This window comes from Dipodomys merriami, unplaced genomic scaffold (assembly GCF_024711535.1).
Source record: "Dipodomys merriami isolate MVZ:Mamm:240054 unplaced genomic scaffold, mDipMer1.0.p SCAF_6, whole genome shotgun sequence".
Taxonomy (NCBI): domain Eukaryota; kingdom Metazoa; phylum Chordata; class Mammalia; order Rodentia; family Heteromyidae; genus Dipodomys; species Dipodomys merriami.
In genome coordinates this window covers 74,659,479-74,684,739 of record NW_027206179.1, presented here as the reverse complement: position 1 = coordinate 74,684,739, position 25,261 = coordinate 74,659,479, and the positions used below count along the sequence as shown (strand labels likewise).

General features: G+C 36.9%; 1 protein-coding gene across 2 annotated transcripts; it reads right to left on the bottom strand.

The window, feature by feature from the left end:
* Positions 1-532: 532 nt before the first annotated feature.
* Esd (esterase D) lies at positions 533-25,048 on the bottom strand. 2 transcript variants are annotated; one of them, XM_070003208.1, is made up of 9 exons: positions 24,943-25,048; positions 19,954-20,028; positions 15,590-15,678; positions 11,053-11,151; positions 10,286-10,410; positions 8,775-8,894; positions 7,325-7,423; positions 6,019-6,186; positions 533-763 (listed from the first exon to the last, which is right to left on the bottom strand). In XM_070003208.1, exons 2-9 carry the CDS (start codon positions 20,019-20,021, stop codon positions 683-685), a joined length of 849 nt encoding a protein of 282 aa, XP_069859309.1. In that variant the 5' UTR covers positions 20,022-20,028; positions 24,943-25,048; the 3' UTR covers positions 533-682. The 2 variants fall into 2 exon arrangements, with proteins under 2 accessions (XP_069859309.1, XP_069859310.1); XM_070003209.1 differs by lacking the exon at positions 24,943-25,048 and having other exon boundaries at positions 19,938-20,028.
* Positions 25,049-25,261: the final 213 nt, after the last annotated feature.

The following is a 25,261-nucleotide window of genomic DNA, read 5'->3' as shown; positions in this document are numbered from 1 at the left end:
AATTTTGTAAGTCTCCTTATTTGGCCACTTGTAAATTGTTTTGTTATATAATTCTTAAGACTTAAAATATCCCCAAACTAAAGTTTACAAATGTAGTCAGCCCAATAGATTTAGAAAAAAAAATCACTCAACTGAAGTTTATTAAAAAAAATACCACCTCACTTTTAATCTTTGCTGTCCCACAGATAATGACAAAGCATTCATGTAGCTTCTCTGAACTGAATTCCTTCTCTATAGATGACAGTTATTAAATTAGATACTAGAAATCAAGTATTTGGTAAACATTATAGATAACAAACATGATGAGAATAGTTCACTGCCTCAGAGGCTTTATTGAAGTCTGAAAAGATGAAGAGTTTGAGCTATTTAAAATCTTCTGCTTTGCAGTTAGCATTCTGTGATTTGAATAGGATTCTATTCATATTATGTGACCTTAGGTTAATATTACAAGGACTTCCAAATGATACTCAAAAAGTGTGAAGCAGAAAAGATTTCCTGTGTGAACACTGGTAAATAACTTTTAAGTCAGAAAGCAGTTTTATGTATTTATTCAGAAGGTGACTCAACTGGAGAAAGAGGCTCCTTGACAATTATGAAATCCAATATTTTGAAATCTTTTAGTTCTTAGCAGTTCTGTTTGTTACAACTTTAATCCCAAAGAGAGTTTCCTGTGTGAAGTTTTTCACGCATTCAGGTACTTTGCATGATGTCTGATGTGGTCAGTAATAAAAGTTGCGATGAAGTAGTAGCTATGATCATAACCCTGGAAGACAAAATAGACTCTCTCCACTTAGACACCTCAATATTAGATACATCTCTCATTTATAAATTTAATTTGCCTGTAAACAGAATATTATGAATGTAAGCAAAGTTTAATCAAATCAAAGTTGTAGTGCTTACACTTTAACATTTCTACCGTATCTTAAAAAGACTGCAAACCATGTGCAGGAAAATTAAACATTCTTCATAGCTTCGTTTCTAAATGTAGTTGTCAACATAAAAAGAGAAGAACTAATACACTGATTAAACAGGCAGATCAGACAGGTGCTCATATTGACAAGGATTAAAAGAATCTGGATTTAGAGAACTTGGAAACACAGGCAAGGTATTTTAATTCATAAAAGCAGCATACTGGTAGCAATGAAGTAGTGAACTTTTAAAACCAAAAATAAATACACATAAAAGATACAGAGAAAAATAGAAAAATGCCTTAAAAGCTCTATCATTGTTTAAGTTGTGCTTAAACAGAGTCATGACAAACCATGTTTAGAATCTTACCTCTTACACATATCATACGTTCATTGGAAAAGAACAGAATCATGCATTAAACCTGATTATCAAACGGAGTAAAATCCTGTGAATCTTTTGAAAACTACCTTGAAACAGAAAGAAAATGAAAGGTGTAAAGTATCTGAGACAGATCTCTACCTACCCAGCCAATGAAAACCTTTCTCTAGTGACTATGATACCTCTTAGAACGTTAAGTAGTCTTCAGAGGAAAAGAACAATGTGAACCAAGTTGGGAAGGACTTTCTAAGGGTGTTATGCACCACATAAGTTGGAAGGACATCCACAACTAATGGCAATTAAAACCAAGGCAGAAAAAATTGAAAGAAGTAAGTCTAAGGAAGAATTTAAGTTTTCAACTTAACTAGTAAGTAAATGAATGGTCTTTTGATGGGAGGAACGGGAATTTCTCTAAGCATGTAAGAAATAAAAATATACCTAAAAAAAGAATATCCCTAGGGTTTCAGGGCATGAGGCAAATCCTCACTGTTTTGATGAATCAATAAATGTTCTTAATTTCTTACTTGTAGAAGGTATGGAATTGCGCATCTATCAAGAGCAGCCAACCATTAATAATAAAATTTACTAGAAAGTTATTGAAGTAACTTGAAAGCAATCTGTCGCTTCCTGTGGAAGAGTATATGACAGGAAGGTTGTCAACCTGAAGGCTGAGCCCTGGAATTATTTGGTTTCAATCTCTTATTAGTCATCCTATGAACCATCAGTTTCTTATATAAAGAAATAAAAAACAAGCCACCTTCTTCCCAATTATTTTAAGTCCAAAAAAATTTAGTCCACAAAAAAACCTATAAAATGCAGGACCAAGTAATACTCACCATTTTTCACAGATCAAAACAAGGATCTGAAGAAAATGGGCAGAAATGCAGGAAAACAGATGTCTAAAACAACTTGTGATTATATAGCCCTAACATGACCGAGTATATTTTCATCCTTAGTTTCACATTTGTTAACTGCTTTGCATGATTCAGATGCATAAGAGACATATGGCCACTGATGATGAATCCTCATGTTAAATCCATTACTATCAGAAGTTCTGGAGTAAGGCAAAATGCTCATTTTGATCTCTCAGAATGTACTGCAAGGCAAGTCTGTTTTATCTAACATTTAAATGCAACTGTCTTTAACATCCACAATGGTACTTAAAGTAATCAAGACAGAAGAAAATCTATCTGAAGTCATAGTTTGAGCTCATTGTGCCATCCCTGACTAGGCTCATGTTTTGCTTCTCAGTCTCACTAAGTAGTATGGTTTATTCTATTCTTTTGACTAATGAGCTGATTTGGTAGTCACATACCAGACAGCTTGTACAAGCAGTTTGTATAATTGTCTATATTTAGTGATACTTGAAGGGACTTTACTTTTCTCCTCTACCTCAAACTTCAAATGGAAAATCTACAGTAACAAAACAGACTTTTGCGAGTATAAAAATAAACACTCACATTCTTCTGTTCTTCACTCAACTCTCCAAAAGAGTCAGTATTCCAGAAGCTCAGGTGAACATTCAATTGAACAGGCAGTGTTTTCCTACGTATTTTCCAGACCCAACTAGTAAAGCTTAGACATGAATCCTCATGTTAAATTTATACAGTACAAAGAAAACTGTTCAGAGGAGTCACCAGAATCTATGTGCTGGTCAAATGCTAAGCATGAGCATAGACAGATGAGTGAAATGCCTATCGTTTGAGAGCTCTTTGCCACATTTTTTGTCTTCTCTAGGAGGCATAGGAAGACACCAAACAGGGCCCTCAGACTTAGGGAGTTAGGGTAACCTCTCTTTCCAGGAAAGGAAAACTATTTCTGGAAGTTTCCTCAGTATTAGGTCACTGAAAATTTTTTTTCAACACATAAACTTCAATCACTAAGCACTGCTAAGCTCTGCTTTTTCAGATTAGAGATCTGGTCTTTGTACAGCAGCTTTCAGAATCCTGTTACCTAGTGCTTTTTTTGTTCTTTTTTCAAGTAGACCCCCCAAAACAAATAAAGAAAAATTATATGAAGTAACCATAAATATGTCCATGTGTTAATTCCTCTCTCAAACAATTTTTTGACAATGTACAATGAATAAACAAATTATGCATGTTTAAAATGCTAAAAAGTGGCAGGAAAACTGTTATTTCAGGTAAATTATACATATGGGTGTAATTTTTTTTTCTTCCTTGGATAGAAGTTCTTGAGATGATTAATGGGCCCATTTGCAGTTGTGAGAAATTCCACAGAGAAATCCAAATATTTTTCCAATGCTAGCATTTTGTGAATCTATAGTATAACCAGGATATTAATACTGATTTAATAAATATCTTATTCAGATTTCTCCAGCATTGCATGCATTTCTGTATCCAAATTGACTAACTGCATTTAGACTGAATTAGAAAACGGGTGTATCTAAATTTTACTCTGGAAGTTATTATGAAAGACGCAATGTACTTAATCACCTGGGAAGTTTTATGCATTCACCATTACAGTGAAGAAACTGAGCAAAGATCCTCTGTGCAATTCCCTTGTAAGCATACTCATCTCCCTCCTGCCCCGCCTCTTCTACCATACCAACCCTTGGCAATCAACTGACTCCTCTCTTGTCTCCTCATAATAGTCAACCATATTTTCTTTTCATGGCATGGGGTACAGGCATGGAAAGAAATAATTAGACTGATGTAGTTTTTTTCCCCTTCCAACAATGTCACCTGTTTAACTCTAGGCTGTTGCTATACCAAACTCCAGAGATTTTCAGACTTTATCAGCAGGCAGAAACTTAGTCTGCAGAAACAAGAGATTTCCTTGGCACAGCCTTAGAGGAATCAGACAAGGCATCCAACATGGCAAATGCCAAGGATTAACGTAAAGGTCATCTGGAACAAAACATCGTAGCTACAATTAATATAGTTAAATACACTATTACACTTACAATCAAATTGGAATTTGGATTTCTCAAGGTTAACTGTAGTCTAAAATGTAACTATAATGGTAAATTTTCAAATACATCTAAAAATAGTCCATCAAGAGTTAAGATATAAAGATGACATGAGGGCTGGGAAGGTGGCTCAGTGGTAGAGCGCTTCCTTGCATGCTTGAGGCCGTGGGTTCAATTCCTCAGCACCACATAAACAAAACGCAAAAAGCTGGAAGTGGCGCTGTGGCTCAAGTGGTAGAGCGCTGCTAGCCTTGAGCTGAAGAGCTGAGGGACAGCACCCAGACCCAGAGTTCAGGCCCACGACTGGACTCAACAACAACAAAAAAAGATAAAGATGACATGAGATCTATCTATAAAATACATTAGTTTCTGACCAGTTTCCCCCACATGACATACAGTTCACATTCTAACTACCTGTGTAAGTAGGGAAACTGCTAAGATCTGCTGCATAAATTATAGAAGGCTATACAGTTTCTCCTTGCACTACCTCTAAGTCCATCCATTTACCCCTGCTTTAGGACCATACTGTCTGGGAATGGCTAGACAGATTTCAGGACCAAATTTATGATCTGTCAGTCCTGGTTATACCATACAGCGGGTCACAGGTTATTTCTCTGAACCTGTTATTTCATCTGTAAAATAGATGTATAAGAAAGGAATGATCTCGCATTTGGCAGTTAAGGCTATGAAAATGCTGTGTCAACTGTAATGGACCATTATACAGTCACTAGACTGATTTACATAATTATATTCCAGGTAAATGTGTCTGACATGTTACTTTTAAACATTAACAAAAATGTTTTTAAATATAATATGTAATTTTCAATGTTCATTTTTTACCCCCAAATAAAAAGTTTTGTTTCTATTATGTTCTAAAGCTTATTAATAGTTTTTTTTTTTTAAAAAATAAAAGCAGAATTTCTTTACTTAAAATGATGTATTCATGAGTACTGACTGGGTAGTCAAAAGTTAAGACACATTTGTAAGCCAAATGATATACAGTGATTATCCTCACACCAGCAGAACTTCCAAGGAGCACAAGAGATGACTAGTATGGAAGTCAGATAATACAAGTGCATGTATGTGTGAACAAATGAGCAGCTTCTGAGGCTCAGATGTGTATGTCCTTCCCCCATGGTATAACCCCTGCTTTCACTGTATTTGATGTTGGTATAAATTTGTGGTTTAACCCCTGCTTTCACTGTATTTGATGTTGGTATAATTTGTGGAGGGGAAGGGAAAAACCAAATTGTTTAAATAGGGATACAGGTGACCCAATGAGATATATAAGACATTATGTTGAAAAATGGACCCTACAACTTTGGCAGGGTGGGGAGGGAGATGGGAAGGGGAAACAAAGGAGGAGGCAAAAATGCTTGATAAGAAATGTACTCATTTTCTTGCTCATGTAATTGTAACCCCTCTGTACAGTATTTTCACAATAAAAAAACTTATTAATAATAAAAAAAGAAAATGGAAAAAAAAGAATTAATGGAGCAACTTGGCCTTTTTCTACCATAACAACGAAGCACATGTAGAGACAGATAGAGTCAGTAATGTTAAGCCTTAAACTTGTTTTTAACTGTTTGGTGAAGAAAGAAAACTTTTCATTGCTAAGAGCTTTCCTATTTCTATCATACTTGGTCTTAAATACCATGAACTGAACAGAAAGGCATACACTTCAAGTGTCCTAAAGTAATTAAGAGGTAAAATTTTATATTTTAAATTATAACAAGAGCAGTATAGAATTTTGTTGCTTTATAGTTTTGCTATTTAGATCAAGCTAGTTTCCTGGTACTTACCTCTTGTAATCTAAAAACAACAGGGACTTTCTTTTCTGTACAAGCAGCTATGAAGTTATCAGGAAGCAGCTGTCCATCTGAAAGAAACTGATCATCTTTTCCTTGATCAATTAGTATGTCTAGCTTAGAATCTGGGTAGTTCTTCACAAGATGTGTTGCATCATAAGCCTGTAACAAAAACATTGAAATTAAGACATTAAAATTAAAAACATTAAAATTGAAAGTTCCAAGAAAGATATTCTTTGGAATATACTATACTAGATCCTAAAAGACAATCAAATCTAGTTAAGCAGTTAGGCTGATTAAATTTACTAATAATATATGCATGGTATTTTGGTTGTTAATTTAAAAGTAATGTTAATTTAGACATAAAAATATAAATTAACCAGAAAGCATAGCTCAGAATATCTCCAGGATTTCAAAAACTAGAAATTAGGGGTTATGATTGTTTATGTATCATTATGTGTTCCTTGTTATCTGTGGGGATTGAGTCTAACATCCCAACACCACAATCTGCAGATGCTCAGGTCCATTCCTTAGAATGGTTGAGTATTTGCACAGAGCCTACAGACAACCTCTCAAACAAACCTCTGAAGTATTTATAATTACCGAACACATATGTGATGTAACATTTGTTACAATGAACTGTTTAGAAAATATGACAAGGAAAAAAAGTTTATGAATGTTTTACTACTGACATAGTTTTAAAAAGTTTTGATTCAATCCAGACGAAGAACCCACAAATATGAGAAGTGTCCTCTTTCTCTTTCCCTCCTTCTCTCTCTCCAACCATACATACACATCCTCTCTCTACATATATATGTGTTATATATATGCATATATTTATAACATGTATGTATAGTTACATATATGACATATATGTTACTATATAGATAGCAGTTTTAAGGTAAAGAGAGTACTATACAATTTTGCTTTTTCTTATAAAACTTCAATAGTTTATTCACATATTCTCAGTTCTAGAGCCTTTTTTTTTAAATTTTTTTTTGGGGGGTCCTGTTGTGGGGCCTGAACTCTGGGCCTGGGCGCTGTCCCTCAGCTCTTCAGCTCAAGGCCAGAGCTTGAGCCACAGTGCCACTTCTGGCTTTTTTCTTTTTGCTTATGTGGTGCTGAGAAATCGAACCCAGGGCCTCAGGCATGCAAGGCAAGCGCTCTACCACTGAGCCACCTTCCCAGCCCCAGTTCTAGAGCCTTAATCTGAGTGGGCTAGGAATACATCTGTGGTATGTACAGCTTTTTAAAAACTAGCAAATTTAAAAATGAGTATTGATAGTCATGCAACACCTACCTTCCATTTACTTTGATCTGTTCCCAAATATCCACTAAAGGCTTTTTTGCCCCAAGGACAGAGCACTGGGTTGCAAATTGGAGCAAATGCTGAAACAGACTTAAGAAAAACAAAACTTAAAATGTTCTATTTTACTACATCAAATATGATACTTGCAACTCACTTAAAAACTAAGTCACCATGAAAATCTCTGTAAACAACAGACCTCAACTGTTCATAATGCCTGTTCATAATGCATCTTTTGTATATTCTACTGAGAGCTAATAAATGTAGGCATTTAACACAAAGCAATTCATTAGTTTAATTATGGTACAAACAAATGATCTGCAGAGTTTCACTCATTTCCACTAAAAATTATTCTGTATTAATATAAAATAGTTCGTGCCTACTTCAGTGAACATGCTACTAAATCTGAGACATTTTCTCTTAATTAGTGACAAGCAGTAAGGAATGCTTTTATATATGACAGAATTTCTAAAACAATTTTGTATTCTCCACATGTTGTTCATGCACTGATGGGCTTGTGCAGCAGCTATAGAATGCTATATACTTACAAATGTATATAACAATGTCCACTAGCATGTTAAAGAACAAAAATTCAAGTTTGTTTTTCAACCTCAGACACAAGAAACCAATTGCCTTATCATAACCCTGGTTTTCTACTGCTGTCTATGAAATTGCTACAACAAATATTTTTATTTCTTAGTAGCATACCTGAAATGACTAAGAAGCTTTTCCTAGGGAGGCAAATAGATTAAAGAAATCTCAAGATAATGAAAAGTCCTGGGGTTTGTAAACAGAAGCAATCTTAAGATAATCATTGTTTCAAAGTACATTTCATTTTCAATCCTTTTAATATACTGCTCTGTATAATATGACACTTGACATATGGTGGATATTCAAACTTGGCTCATTTAAAATGAAAGGCCATAAAGATATAAAGTAAAGCACTGAAGCCTAGGAAAGAGTCTGAGTGGTATTTTTCAATCCAAGCAGCTTATCAATTTTCATTAGAGGTCTTAAGGACAGAGAATTCTTCAATTTCTACTCAGCATGAATATATTCTGAGAAAATCTCAACTTCACAAAGTTATTTCTGATGAAAATACAAGTAAATGATAGATACTGTCACAATATTAATCAAGACTGTTATTCTTCATTGGGGAGAGAGAAATACATTCAAAACTAGTTTGAAAAAAATAATGGAAAAGATAAAGTACATTTTATAATACTTCTAGTAAGACTACAAGAAACCACTTTGATAGAATACTTACACTCCTGGTCTTACAGTCATCAAATACAGTGCCCTTCATCAATCTCTCCAAATTTCCAAGCTTAGAAAATTTAGTTTTGATTTTAAAACAACAATGTAATCATTTCAATTGCTGAAAATTCCCAATATTATACTGTTCAAGAGAAATATGTAACACTAGTAGCATAGATAATCTTACTTTGTATTTTCCAGGATTTTTCAAAGCACAAATCAGAGCTCCATGGCCTCCCATGGAGTGGCCAAAAATAGACATCCTTTGGGGGTCCACTGGAAAATGTGAATTTATGAGTTGAGGAAGCTAGAAAAAAATATGGGTATGATAAAATATATCAGAGAAAATATGCTCAGACTTTTTCAAAGTTATATAATTTAATTATATTATACAATGAATACTTCCAAATCAGCCTTACTATGACTTGGACTGGCAAAGACTAAAAGAAAAAAAATTCAGGTAGACAATGATTATTAATACATAATTTAAAATATATGATTTTTGCCAGGCTCTGGCGGCTCATGCCTGTTAATTCTGGATACTTAGGATGTTGAGATCTGAGGATCATGGTTCAAAGCCAGCCAGAGCAAGAGTCCATGAGACTCGTGTCTCCACTAAATTACTAAAAAACACAGAATTGGAGCTCTGGCTCAAATGGTAGAGCGCTAGCCTTGAGCAAAAGAAGTTCAGGAACAGTGCCCAGGATCAGAACAAAAAAATTTTAAAAAAATATATATGGTTCTTAAAAAGTAACTTTACAAACTTAGGGCAATAATATTGAAAAAACTTGGTAGTTTCACATCTTACAATCTATTCTTAGAGAAAATTCCTTAGAGAAGAAAAATTATATAAATGATAATATTTACTATAATATACACAAAAACATAAATATCCCAAACTATGAAAAGTATATTACATAATATTATATAATTGTTAACATTAGAATAAAACAGAAACATATTTATTTTGTACAATAAAGTAAAATAAGTTTTAAAATTCGGTGAAATTAGTCACAGACAAAAGTTTAAAGCAGGAAAATTTTGAATAAGTGCAAGGCCAGCATGGGATACTTAGGGATGTCTTATCAAAATAAATAAAAAATTTAAAGTCTAATCTGCAATATATGAAAACATAATTGTTTGAGTTACGAGTGACTGGGGGGAGAGTGTAGTTCAGTGGTAAAGCTCTTTTCTAGCATGTATGAATCTCTGGGTTGAGTCCCTAGAACTTATCAAACAAGTAAGTTACCAACAATTATGGTGGTTAAAATTTTAATTACGGTGTCTGAGTCATTATGATGTACATAATAAAATTATACCATTTGTAAAAATGCATAATATTAACAGATATAATGTTTTTCTATTTGTCCTTTCTAATTAAACCTTGGTTTACAACTATAAAATGTATTTGAATGAACCAGCTGTCAGGAAATGAATGAATGGTTGTTTCATGTATTTTCTTTGGTAACTTGGGTAGTGTGGAGCAGTTTTTATTAAAGTCTTTACATATGTTATCTGGTGGTATGTATAGCAAACATAGATATAATTTTAGACTGAAATTTTTACTAAGATAATTTATAGGTGTAGAAATAGGTTTACCAATATTATACCCAGTTACTTCAGGACTGCCTGGGAGGAATTTGTCTAAGTGAAACTCTTGGCAGCCAGGAGTTAATAATTACAGTAAAATGAAATTACCTCCTCTGTTATGTAAGAGTACATTCTATAATTAGTTTTCCAAGGGTCTTCAGTGGCATTCACATAAAACCCAGCACCGGTGCCGAAGTCCCAGCTCTCATCTTCTCCTTGAATATTGCAGCCACCTATCAATGAAGAACCCATGATTTCACCTATGCAGTAGTCACTCTTCATGTTTAGTAACACAGATGAATGTGCAAGTCCATAGGCACAAATATGGACTGGGCTCCCTCCTTTTGGGCAAATGGTTGAATTACACTTTTCGGCTCTTTTGCCCTTGATTGGGCCATGTGAGGTAAGAGAAGAAATAATGGTCTGGCCAATGAGATGAGTGAGAATCATATTTAAAATGGGAGAAATCAGTTGACAAAGTAATAAATTGCTTTCTTAATTGATGAAGTCCTGTCTTTCCTGTGTTTTGAACAAACTTCTTCCCTGGGTTACAAAAAGCATATCATCTTTGTCATTCAGAACTGCATAGAGATCCCTTTCCTAGGAACCCTCTTCTTCTCCCACTACCAACACTTCTTTAACTCTTTGCACCATGTTGATCTCAGAGTGGGGAGACGGAGCTTGTGCTTAGCTTACTCTCTTGAACTCTGGAATCACTACATTTCCCCAATCCACTCAAAGGTATGGTACTTTAGGGTCAGGATGCTATCAGAAAGATGAAAAAATAGCAAATATATGAGATGAATTCTGTAGTACACATTATACCACCTATAACTTAGGTTTGTATAAAGGATCTCTGGAACAAAATCACTTACGAGGGCTGGTATCTGGAGCAATAACAACAAGGCCATGTTCTGAAGCAGCCTGATGATAACCAGACTTTGATATAAAATTTTGTTCTGTGCAAGTTAAACCTACAAATAAAAAAAAATTGTCATCTTATGCTGTAGTGTGATTATAAAGCTTTAATCTTACAATATAAGAAAACAAGCTCACTTGGTAATATTAAATAAAAAATTTACTTTTGTCTTACAAGTAATTTTGAGTAAGCTATGTAATTTTCCTTCTTTTAAAATGTAAAATAATATTAATCTAAGAATTGTCTTAGGTTAAAAAGTCCCCAAACTATCTTTTCAAAATCTCTTAATAGCTTTAATTACTGGAATTCTTTGGAGCAGACTTACTTGAGAACCAATTTTTTAAACCGTAGAATGGCATTATCAAACAACACTAATGAGCTGTTAATAAATATGGTGTTAATAAATACAGTAAGCATACACTATGGCTATTCTCACACAGATATATGATACCATTATAATGGTATGAGAAAGACAAGACAAGCTGGGCACCAGTAGCTCATGCTTGTAATCGTAGCTACTCAGGAGACTGAGATCTGAGGACGAGGTTCAAAGACAGCCGGGGCAGGAATGTCAGTGAGACTCTAATATCTAATAAACCACTCAGAAAACCTGTGGCTCCAGTGGTAGAGTTCTAGCCTTGAGCTGAAGAGCTGAGGGACAGCGCCCAGGCCCAGAGTTCAAGCTCCACGACTGCCCCCCCTCCCCGCCCCAAAAAGACAAGATAGCATAATATTCTTGAGCTAAACAGTACTTATAACAGGAGCTCTCTCCAGTGGCCAGTGTTTAATACTCTACTACATCTGATCATCAGCAACAGCAAGGCATACTGATAGTATGATTCAGTATGAATTAACTTAAAAACTTATTATTTATTTATTTATTGCCGATCCTGAGGCTTGAACTCAACCTGAGCACTGTCCCTGAGCTTTTTTTTTTCTTGCTCAAGATTAGCACTCTACCAAATGAACCACAGTGACTTCTGGCTTTCACTGAGTAGTTTATTGCAGATAAGAGTCTCATGGAGGGCTGGGAAGGTGGTTTAGTGGTAGAGTGTTGCCTTGCATGCATGAGGCCCTGGGTTCGATTCCTCAGCACCACATAAGCAGAAAAAAAAAAGCCAGAAGTGGTGTTATGACTCAAGTGGTAGAGCGCTAGCCTTGAGCTGAAGAGCTGAGGGACAGCGCCCAGGCCCAGAGTTCAGGTCCCCCCCCCCCCCAAAAAAAAAAAAAAGTCTCATGGACTTTCTTGTCTGGGGTGGCTTCGAATCATGATCTTCATATTTCAGCCTCCTGAGTAGCTAGGATTACAGGCGTGAGCCACCAGCACCTAGCTAATGCTTTTTTTTGTCAGTTGTGGGGCTTGAACTCTGGGCCTGGGTGCTGTCCCTCAGCTCTTCAGCTCAAGGCTAGGGCTCTACCACTTGAGCCACAGCACCACTTCCAGTTTTCTGAGTGGTTTATTGGCGATAAGAGTCTCACAGACTTTCCTGCACAGCTGTCTTTGAACCTCAATCCTCAGATCTCAGCCTCCCGAGTAGCTAGGATTATAGGCTTGAGTCACCACTCCTGGCATGTTTTTGCTTTTTAAAAACACTTTTACATTTGTTATCTAAGACTTAGCAAGTAGTTGCCCATAAACAACTGTTAAATTAATAATAACCAGATACAAAGTCACAAGTATTCTCGTGGGAGTTTATGGCATTAGGACATACAAGACTTCACCAGTCACATCAGAAAAACAAAGCCATTATATGTCTATTACTTTCCTTCCCACACATTTTCCAGAGACACTGGAGATATACCATGATGGAAAACTTTCCCAATACTGATAAAAGGTTACCAACTCTGTAAATTCCCCCAGCCCTCCTCCCCTATCCCCACCCCCCCACCAAAAGGATATAGATTAATAGTATAGAAAGCATGGATTTTAGATTTAAGAGATCTGGTTCTAAGCATTACTCATATTTTACTAACTTGAATATTCTAAGCCTTAGTTCTTTCATGTGAAATATGAAAATCATTATTGCTTCTTTCTATCTCATAGGAATGTTTACCTGTAAAAAAAAAACAAACCTGTGAACTGGGTCTATGACAGACTTGTATTTGAGAAATATAAATTTGTTAGACACCAGAAAAAAAACGTTCTTCAAAACACAAGTTCTTTGACTACAGTAATTGTAGTCACAGAAATAAAAATATTTCAACTAGGATTATTCTTGAGTATGTAGATAGTAGCAATTAACACCTACTTATTTTATAGGAAAAATAAATTATTTTGTAACTATTTTCTGAGATAAATTCAATTTGGTACTGTTAATATATTTAGTTGTATCACCATTACCACTAATTTGAGAACATTTTCATCATCTCAAAGAGAAACCCCTACCTATCAGAAGTTACCATTTATCTCAATCTCCTCAACCAACCCAGGCAACTCCTAATCTACTTTCTCTATGAATTTCTGGGCACTTCATATACATGGAATTTAATATGTGGTTTTTGTGAAATGGCCTATTTTCACCTAGCAGGTTTCCATGTTTTAAAATGTATGAGGACTTCAGTACTTCCTATTTATTATTATTCCTATTATTTAATATTCTGTTGACTCTAGAGAAAATGAAGAAAATATAAACAAAATAATATTCTGTTCTATGGACCTGTCACATTTTTCTGGAAGGACACTTGTTTGTTCTGTGTTTTGGCTATCATAAATAATGTGCTATCAACATTAGCTTTTTATTTTTTTATTTATATTTTATTGTAAAGGTGATGTTCAGAGGGGGGTTACAGTTACATATGTCAGGTAATAAGTACATTTCTTTTTAGACAGTGTCATTCCTTCCCTCATTTTGTCTCAGTTTTTAGCTTTTTATGATCATGTTTTCAATTCTCTTGGGTACATAGCTAATGAAAGGACTGTTTTATATCAAGATTTTAGTTTACATGTTTTGATTTCAACTAGTTGATCAGTTTTGACGAGAAACAATTGATGCAATCTCTCTGTTTTTCAGCATCTCACTAAGGAAACAGCCTTGTCATTTTGTAAACAAATACAAGTTCTATATTTTATATTCATAAAGCTCAGATGATCTGTTTTGATAGATTTCAATTTTGGTTAGGTACTTAGGGTTTTATTACTATAATACCCATAACTTAATAGCCTGGTACTTCTGAACTGAATTATTAATCTGTAGTCAAAAGAAATGATTTAGTTGTTCTCATCAGAAATAAAATTCAAAAAGAGAAGACGATAACACTTAATAAAAGTTTTGACTGTAAGTTAGAAAGTTTGTTCAATCTCACAGTTATGTGATTTAGGGTAATACTTATATTTTGGGGGAACTTGGCTTTCTTTATGTGAATCAAATGATTTCTAAGGTTACCTTTAGTTATACAATATTACATTTTCTACAATTAAGTATCTAATTTTGTTGCTAATTCTTTGCAAAATACCTAATGTGCTTTTAGAAAAATCAGTGTTCATTATTTAATCAGTTAAGGTAAAAATCAGATACATATTTAGCTTTTATCTTTCAAAATGAAATACTCTCATTCTCAAAGACTGGTATTTGAATCTTACCTTTAACTAAATAAACATTTATTAAAACAATATTATAAGAATAATTTTAGGGGCTGGGAAGGTGGCTCAGTGGTAGAGCGCTTGCCTTGCATGCCTGAGGCCCTGGGTTTGATTCCTCAGCACCATATAAGCAAAAAGAAAAAAGCTGAAAGTGGCGCTGTGGCTCAAGTGGTAGAGTGCTAGCCTTGAGCTGAAGAGCTGAGGGACAGCGCCCAGGCCCAGAGTTCAGGCCCCACGACCGGATGTCCCCCAAAAAAGAATAATTTTAAGGAAACAAAATAACACATTATAATTTGGTTGTTTTAACTCTCATTGTAATGTCTGCCTCTAAAATGAAAAGCCAATATCTGTAAGCACTGACACTCAAAACTACTATGATCAAAGTCTTCGTTCCTCAATTCTATCTACAGTCTGATTGGGAATATAAGCCACTGAAGAAACAGTGTTCTTTGTGATTGTCCAGACTACTGCCATAGAAACTCTATGGAGTTTAATTAAAATATTCTCAAGATCACCATAGGAAGTGACATGTCTGTGGTTTCTAGTTAGTATGTCATGGTGTGGTTTCATCTAATATTGTTCTATTTTACTGGTAAAGTTTCTGCCATTTCAGAAATACGTAGGAAGCTGTAAGGCAGGTAAATAACTTTTCCAAGTCCTTTTTAGTGAGTTGAGGACTTTATGTCCTCTGCTAAGTTACCTGGTCTAATTGAGAAATGAGTAAATGTAATTTCATAGATCTGAAATTATTCTTAAGTTATGATGCCAGTAAATGCCAGTAGACTAGGAAAGACTGCTAAAAATAAAAAAAGGCTCAAAAAGCATATAAATAAGTAAAAATTAAAGTGTGTGTGGGGAATAAACCAGTTAAAAAGAATAATTGCTGTGTAAAACTCAAAAGTGTAATACATACCAGACAGCCAATAGAGTGCAGGGCATTTGTCAGTTTCTGCCTTTGGTGGTAGGTAGATAGCAAATTTCATTTTGCAGTTCAGCTCAACACTGTAATTTTAATCACAATCACAACAAAATATTAATACTCTCCATTAACCAAAACAAAATAATTAAGCACTAGTTAGAATGCAAGATATATAGTAAAGGCCCAAAAAAGTGATCTAATGTTCAAATGTTTTCTTGATTTTTCTTTTTTTAGTTTGTTATTACCCTCTAACATCCCACTATGGCAGGGTGCTAGTTAATTCACCCTGCCTTTGGTCTCCATACATTTCCCTACATTCCTCTAGGAAGCTATCAGTATATCCAGAGATGAGCTACTAGGACTACTTTGCTTTTTCTTTTAGTCTTCTGTTTCCCTTGAGTTAGTAAACTGTTGTTTGTTGCTTGGCTCCCACAACAGCCCCATCAATGTAATAAGAAGTCTCCTGCATGCTCCCCTTCCATTCTCTGCAGAAGTTTGATTTACTTTTATACATTTCTTATTCTTGATTAGAGTCATGAAAAGTTTCTGGAAGTTGCTTTTATGTCTTCAACTGCTATTAGGGAGGTTCAGATGTTTCTTTCATAATATACTATATTAGATCTATATCCAATGCCAAGATATTTATAATCAGTTATTATCAGTTGGCAAAAACCAATTAAGTTGATGGTTTAACCCCTTTTTTTAAGTGGGTCATGATGGTATATGCCTTTAATCCCAGCACTTGGGAGGATGCAGCAGGAGGATCAAGATCAAACAAAATAACACAACAAAAGAAAACCTTTTCGTACACTTAAATTTTTGTTAAGTGTAATAAAAATGTTAAGATTAAAAAAATTGGTCAAGTTGGGCACTGGTAGCTCTTGCCTGTAATCCTAGCTACTCAGGAGGCTGAGATATGAGGTTCAAAGTTCAAAGCCAGCCCAGTCAGGAAAGTCTGTGAGACTTTTATCTCCAATTAACCACCATTTAATTGGGATTGTGGCTCAAGTGGTAAAGAGTTGAACAGCTCAGGGACAGTTTCCAGCCCAGAATTCAAGCTCCATGACCAACAACAACAAAAAAAATGGTTGAGAACAGTTTTATATTAAATTTTCTTACCACAATTTAAAAAACAAAACAAAAAACTATCTCAAATAGTGAAATAAATCAGGTCTGAATCATATGAGTCCCTATCATGCTATTGGGTATTTGCTGTCCAAATGCTAAGAGTATATAGAGATCTGGTATTATCACTGATTCAACATCAAAGTCCTCTTATCCACTTTCATAAATTTCTTCTTAGCCAAGTGTATCAATCAATTTTTCTTATAAAAAATCTCAAACAACAGAACTTTCTGCAATAATAAAACTGTTCTCTATCAGCACTGCCAATGGCCTTCTATCACATATAACTAGCTACTGAGCACTTGAAGTGTGGCTAGCAGAACTTTTTTTTTTTTTTTTTTCCTTTGAGGCAGTATTGGCTTTCTGTTTTGTTGTGTTTTGTTCTGGTTGTGGAACTTGAATTTAGGGACTGAAGACTATCCCTGAGCTTTTTTGCTCAAGGCTCATGTTCAACCACTGGAGACACAACTCCACTTCATTTTTTTTTGGTGGTTATTTGAATTTAAGTTTTATGGACTTTCCTTCTTAGGCTGGCTTTAAACTACAATTCTCAGATCTCAGCATCCTAAAAACCTAAGTTTGCAAGCATGAGCCACCAGCACCCAGCCTAATATTGAGTTTTGAAGTCAAGGTCTCAAGCTCACTTGGCTTTCTTACTTAGCTGATGCTTTCTCTACCACTTGAGCCATCCTTCTAGCCTGACTTTTTAGCCGGTTATTTGGAGATGGAATTCCTTAGACTTTTCTGCCCAAGTCAGCTTCAAACCATGATCCCTTAGCTTTGCCTCCTTAATAGTTTAGGATTACAGGTGTGAGCCATTAGAGTTCAGAGGGACTGGTTTTCTTTCCTTTTTTTTTTTTTTTTTTGGTCTATTCTGGGGCTTGAACTCTGGGACTGAGGGCTGTCCCTGAGCCTCTTTGTGATCAAGGCTAGTGTTCTACCACAGTTGAGCCACAGTGCCACTTCTGGCTTTTTCTGAATAGTTTATTGGAGATATGAGTCTTATGGACTTTCCTGCCTGGAAATCCTCAGATCTGTCTCCTGAGTAGCTAGGATCATAGGCATGACCCCCACTACCTGACAAATGAATAGCCCATGCTTGGCCTCAAACTCATGATCCTCCTGCCTCATCCTCCTCATTGATTACCAGCGTGTGCCACCATAGCAGACTGAATTTTTAATAGCTAATTAAACCACACATGTCTACTGGCTATGAGATCTCTGGACTTTCTAACCAGTTGCTGCCTACCATTACCAAAATCATCTATCTGACCCTGTTCTTCCTGATCTCAAGCTTTCTGGCTTTAGCCCTTTGTTTTGATGGATATGGACCAGAAAAGAGCTGCATGGGAAATACACTAATACAGGCAGAAAAGACTTTATCCTACTCTCACCCTTAACAAGGATACTTTTAGTGACAAAAGGCATCCTTCAGAATGTTAGAGGCTCTGCTGCTCTGCCTTCTTATCCTGAATCCCTATAAGCTGATCTATACCTCTGAAAATCCTTAATCAATCTCCACCCCCTGGATACTTGGGAAGTTTCTGTTTCCAATACTTAACAATGTTGGTGCATTTTCTTTTTTCTTAATAAGGTTTTTATTGTGAAAATACTGTACAGAGGGGTTACAATTACATGAGCAAGGTACAATTACCTTTCTTATCAAGCACTGTTGCCTCCTCCTTTGTTTTTCTCCTCCCATCCCTTCCCTCCCATCTCCACAACTACATGTTGGTGCATTTTCATCCAGTATGTACTACCACTTTTCAAGCCAGCAACTTAAACCTTTCAGGTTTAATAAGTCTAGAATTATAGCCATATCTTTGTTTCTGTTTTACTTTTCAAAACTCATAATATTTAATGTCTTAGGCAAGTCCTCTAATCTTACCTTCTCACTTTGATTTTCCATTTTTTTTTCATATTCCCTACCAGGAAGTCCAGTCTTATCAACTAATGCTTCTCATTTCTACTATCTAGTATAAAATTTCTGGCCTGTTTTGTTCTTAAATATTTTATTATTATTTCTTCTGATGTCAGGGGTTAAATTCTTCTCTATTACTTTGATATTAAACATTAGTGTATTTGAAGTCCATCCATTGCAGTCTACTTCCTCCAGTGTTTGTTCTTTTTTTGCTGCTGTATGTCTTTTGAATTAGTGGCCTTACATGGATGTCTAAGAGATCTTCAGCTTTCTCTTCATATTTAAGCATGAAAACACTAACTGTTGGATTGAAAGAAGAGTGCAGGCTAGGAGTATTAACTACTGCTTCAGTGCCAACCATGCTTGGCCAGATCATTTTACTGGCAAATCTGCATCTCTTAAAACCTGTCTTTTGGATATAGCTAAATTCCCAAGAGAAAACTCTTATAAGAGGATACAAGCCAAACTCCCCAAATTTTTGTAGCTAGTGGATGAAATTCAGTATACCCATTTTTGCTTAACATATCTGCATTATACCTTCCACCAGTTGTCCCTGGTACACTCTGGCACAGACTGCTTACCTTCCTAAAATTTAGACCTCCAGTCTCTGGTCAGAGGTGGAGAGGGTAGCAGCCTGGCTGCACAGAACGCTCGGACAATCTGGGATCTAGCTGCTTTCTTAACATAAATGTTCAGCTACCTTTCCTGAGCTCCATATTTATCTTCCTTCCTGTGTGTCTGATGTCACTGGTTCCTAAGGCTTTATAAAATACATCACTTCTCAGCTTTCTCTTCCTGTTCAAAACTTGGCTTTCTAGGCTGTGCTAAGTTGGTGGTGCCTGTCCATCTGTATTCTTGCTTCTGAAATTCTGTTCTTAGTTCCTGTTCCCTGATTCTTCTGTGTGTATGTACACGTGTGTGCTTAGTGCTTGAAACTTTCTTAATACCATGTTTGTCAGATTTGAGGAGGCAGCAGAGATAAATGCATGAAGTGTAAGCTGCCACCTATAATGAAGCCAGGTGTCTTTTTCATTTTAAAAGATCCCTAAAGAAGGAAGATGTTCTCTGAATTTCCCAGAGGCAGCACAGGCATTTTCACCAAGTATTAGAAGAGAGTCAGAGCTTGAAGATTTTCTTTAACTCATAACTTTTTACTTTATGCAGTCCAAGTAAGTTTGCGAAATTGTCAGATACTCATAGAGACAGAGATATTAATAGCAGAATAATATGCTATTATGCAAAGATTTGTTTAAAACTACAGAACAAATAAATTGAATAAGAAGTATCTAAAATCACCTGTATCTTAAGTTACCTGTCATGTTCAAACACTTTCTGCAATCCTCCAAAGCACTTGTTGCTGGAAATCTGTTTTAATGCCATTCTTCTCCTATTGGTGAAGATAAATCTCATTAATTTCTGAAGATTTAGTTTCTGAAAACCTTGAAATAAAACTGGTTTTGGATTAGATGGCCATACAATTATTTTCTTTTTTCTTTTTTCTTTTTTTTTTGCCGGTCATGGGGCCTGAACTCTGGGTCTGGGCACTGTTGCTCAGCTCTTCAGCTCAAGGCAAGTGCTCTACCACTGGAGTCAAAGTGCCACTTCCGGCTTTTTCTGTTTATGTGGTGCTGAGGAATTGAACCCAGGGCCTCATGCTTGCAAGGCATGCACTCTACCGCTGAGCCACCTTCTCAGCCCCATACAATTATTTTCTACCTGGAGTTTTTTTTTCATGTGTCTGGGAAATAACATTAAGAAATTAAATTGCATATTCCAAAGTTTCATTCATTATTTACACTAGAAAATCTCATGACTTTGGTATACCATTACTAATATATTAACAAGTAATATACAAATTTTAGATCAATATACAGTGAAAAATTGAATATGTATTCTATAAAATTCAAAGAAAGTGAGGGAAGAGGTGGGTTGGGAGGGATGGGTGAGAATGTTGAAAGAGGTGACAATGATCAAGATGTAATGAATTCATATACTGCTTTGCTGAATGGCAATTCCTTTGTACAACTACTTAAAGATAATAAAAATATCAACAAAACAAGTATAGAGAAGCATGTTAATAGTGAATCAAAAGAACTTGTCATTAGAAAATAATGAAGTTTGGTAATTAACTTTTTTCTCCAGCACATTTTAATTTGATCATACAATCTTGACATTGAAAAACACTTTTATTCTAAATACCTACTAAACAAAGAGAAAATTTTCGCAAGGAAAGATGTCCTTCTGACCCTAGAAGCATGAAAAGTATGGAGTCCTACATAGGAAATAAAAAACTTCAGAAATAAGTCGGGCACTGGTGGCTCACGCCTGTAATCCTAGCTACTCAGGAGGCTGAGATTTGAGGATGGTGGTTCAAAGCCAGCCTGGACAAGAAAGTCCATGAGATTCTTATCTCCAATAAACCACTAGAAAACCGGAAGTGGCGCTGTGGCTTAAGTGGTAGAGCACTGGCCTTGAGCTGAAGAGCTGAGGGACAGCGCCCAGGCCCAGAGTTCAAGCCCCACAACTGACAAAAAAAACAACAACAACAACAACAAACTTCAGAAATATACAAATATATAGTGATCAGTTACAGCTTTAATAGTCTTTCAAAAGGAAATCTTGGAAATGTCTTTATAAAATTCTAAATGATAATAGTTTCAATTCTATCTTTAAATTCTTCAGAAAATCTAGACACCATATCCAGCTTTTTTTTTTTTTTCTTGAGCTGCGAATCTCACTAATTTTTTGCTTGAACTAGCTCAAGATCCATGTGATCTCCACCTGCTGAGCTGTTTGGGATTATAGTCATAAGCCACTGTGCTCAGTTATTTTCCAAACTTCTTACATACATACAAGGTCAAACTTTAATTTTTTAACAAATCTTTTTACATATCATTATTCATCTATTTTACTAAGCCACATATAGTCTATTACCTCTGTTCTTTAGCTGAAATTCCAAACAAGTACTTTTGGCCAGAATTATGACTAAAATACTTTTAATTACCCGTTTGCAAAGTATCTTCAATTACAAATCAAGAAAAATGTTAGATTTAACAAAAAGTATGACATAAACTAAGAAAACTATCTATGGTGATTATATTTTCAATGCAAATTTCCTATATGATAAGCTGAAGGCATGAATCAAGCATTCTTCATTCTGCTTAGCAAGAATGAAGCCCTGAGGTCAGATCCTAATACTGCCAATAAGGTAAAGGAAAAGAAGTTACATCAGGTGCTGGTGGCTCATTCCTATAATCCCAGCTTCTCAAGAGGCTGAGATCTGGAGGATCTCAAGCAAGCACAGACAGAAAAAGTCCTCCAGACTGCATCTCTAAAAATAACCAGCAAAAAAATCGCTGTAAGAAAGTTACCCATGTTGGTTCACTTTTCTGGGTTAAAGAGCAATATTGATGTCTTAGCTGTTCAAGCCTAGAATAGATTGCTACTGAATGTATTATTAGACACAACATTCAGTAGTTTCATTGTAGGCTTTATGTAGCAATATTCACAATTGAGAAACAAAAGCAGGAATAGATGCAAACCAGTTAAATATAAATGTTCTATTCCTTGATGTTTCTTTTTACCTATAGAACATAAACTTACAAAAATAAATATACATTAAATGTTAAAATAGCAAAAAGCAGTACAGGAGGCATGGCAAATAAGGGCGTCAAATATGATGCCCCAAGTTCAAACCATAGTACTGCAAAAAATTTAAAAGAAAAATGAAGGATTTTTTAAAATTAATAATATTTTAAATTTTATTCTAGTAACTCATAAACAATACTTAAGTAAGTTCATTTACCTAAGTGCTGCATTTTTTTTATCTGCATCAAAGGGAAAATACCTTGAAAACTAAATGGATTACTTATACATTCCCAAAGGATATTTTCTTTTAAGGCCTATGGGTGACAGTCCACCTGGGATATGGCAGCACAGAAAATGCAGCTGGTGGGTCACCACTCTGAACCTTAATTTTAGTATAGATATGCACCAGACCATGAGGAGGGTTGGGATACATACGTATGGATTGCATATACACTAGTGGTCCTGTAAAAGCAGCTGAAAAAATTCTTATTTCCTAGGAAACACACAGCTGAAGAAGAGGCAAAAGAAAAGCTAACTTCAAGAAGAACCCCAAAGAAAATTCAGGAAATCTTCTTGATTAGTAATTGAAAGCATTTTATCAACAGATAGACAGTATTTTAGTCATAATTCTTCTGGCCAAAAGTATTGATTTAGAATTATCATTAAAGAACATTTGAAGAGCAGATGTAATAGATGACTGTGATTTATTCAAATAGATGAAAAAGTGTGGAAAGATTTTTTGAAACAAAGGATAAGCTAAGTTTTTAAGTTTGAAACTTAAGTTTGACACTGTAAGACATTTGGAAAATTACCAGGCACAGTGACTTATAACTATAATCCCAGCTTTTACAAATCTCAACAAATCCCTTGAAAACACAAACACAAACCCTAAAAGGTCTTTTGTTAATAGGAATGCCTATGATGCATTCTCTACTTAAACTCAAGTTTGTGCTGAAATAAACCAAGCAAACCACTATGGACTTGTTGAAACCAAGACAGGTCCTTGGAAAGATCATTGAGCAGGTAATTCGTTTATCAGAAGTCATTACAGAAAAAGGTGGTGTTATTTGAGGAGATGACATCTTTTTATTTTACAGCCTCAAAACCCATACAGTGAGATAAGATGGGGAGGTGGAAGACAGAGATAGTGATGATCCTGTGCAGTGCAGGCCCAGGTTCTGTGCCTGACCTTTCTTTTTAATTATATATATATATATATATATATATATATATATATATATATATATATGGGGTTCTAAGCGGGCACAGGTGGCTCATGCCTATAATCCTAGTTACTCAGGAGATTGAGATCTGAGGATCTTGGTTCAAAGCTAGCCCAGGCAGAAAAGTCCATGAGACTCTTTATCGCCAATAAATGACTCAGAAAAGCTGGAAGTGGTGCTGTGCCAAATGGTAAAGCCCTAGCCTTGAGCACAAAAAGGCTCAGGGGGGCTGGGAAGGTGGCTCAGTGGTAGAGCGCTTGCCTTGCATGCATGAGACCCTGGGTTCGATTCCTCAGCACCACAAACACAGAAAAAGGTGGAAGTGGGTGCTATGGCTCAAGTGGTAGAGTGCTAGCCCCCAGGCCCAGAGTTCAAGCTCCACGACCAGCAAAAGAAAAAAAAAAGGCTCAGGGAAGGTGTTCAGGCCCTGAGGTCAAGCCCCAGCACTGGCAAACATGCAAACATACATACATACATACAAAGTTGTAAATGACAGGTGCTCATACCTATAATCCTAGCTACTCAGGAGGCTGAGATCTGAGGATGGAAGCCAGCCCAGGCAGGAAAGTCCAGGAAACTCTTACCACCATTTAACTACCCCCCAAAAAATCCAGAAATGGAGCTGTGGTCCAAGTAGCAGAGCACCAGCTTTGAGCCAGAAAAAGCTTTATGGACAGTGCTCAGACCCTGAACTCAAGCCCCAGTACCAGTTTTAAAAATTGAAAATAGAAAAAAAAAAAAAGCTTATGAAGATAGGAGAAAGTACTAGTTGACAGAGCTAAGCGCCTATGTTTTAAAAACTACTAAGCTTAAAAATTAGGGGTAACAGGAGCTACGTTTATTACTTAATGTTCCTAAGTAACCATGTTTACAAAATCACACTTCTGTCTCCCACCTTCAACCTAACTATAGAAACACAGAAGTCAGCCTCCTACTTCCTAGAAGGTTCTGGAACCGCTAAGGCCCCACGGGAGCCCAGGGTGGTAATCATTTATCACACTCTGGCTCACTGGAGCCTCGGGCACGGCTCCTCCTCCGATCTCACACCTGTTATGTCTGACAAAGTAAACGGCACCGTCAGAAGCGGTGGGAGGCATGGTTCCAACCGGACCGGTGAACCCCAAAGCCAAGAAGTGGGGCGGCCCGGGGCCCCAGTGCGCGCGGCCCGGCGGGGACCCGGCGCCCCGCGCGCCTCGGGGCGGTCCCGGGAGCCCGGGGACGGCGGGACCGCGCGCGGCCAGCCCGGCGCCCGGGCTCACACAGGGCACGAGCCAGCTCCGAGAAGGAAATAGGATTAGGGACGAGGCGCAGCGCCGCGCCCCGGGATCCCGTCCAGGCCCGGGCTGCGACGGAGTGGCCCCGGCCTGAGCACATCCGCGCCGCAGGCTTGGCGTCTGCCCCGACTAGGCCCCGCGCAGCCGCGGCCGTCCCAGAACCAGGGGTGAGGGGCGGCCGAGGAGCTGCCGACTTCCGCCAGTTCCCCGCCTTACCTCGGCTGGTGGTGCAGGCGAGACACGGAAAGCGGCCTGAAGGGAAGGGCGGGGCTTCAACATGGCCTCCAAGGACAGGACCTGGGCCCGCCCTCTCTCCAACCCTGTGGCCACGCCCCCTCGGGGCCTGCGCCTTACTCCACCACCTTGTGGCCCCGCCCTCATGGCCCCGCCCCCTTCGGCTCCTATCGTGAGGCACCGCCCTCCGGGCTTCGCCCCTCTTACCCCGTCCTCTCTGGGCCCTCCCCCTTTCCGCGCCAAACCTGTGGCCTGCCTCCTTGGACTCCAGCCCGCTGTGTCCGCCCCCTCTTGCCCCGCC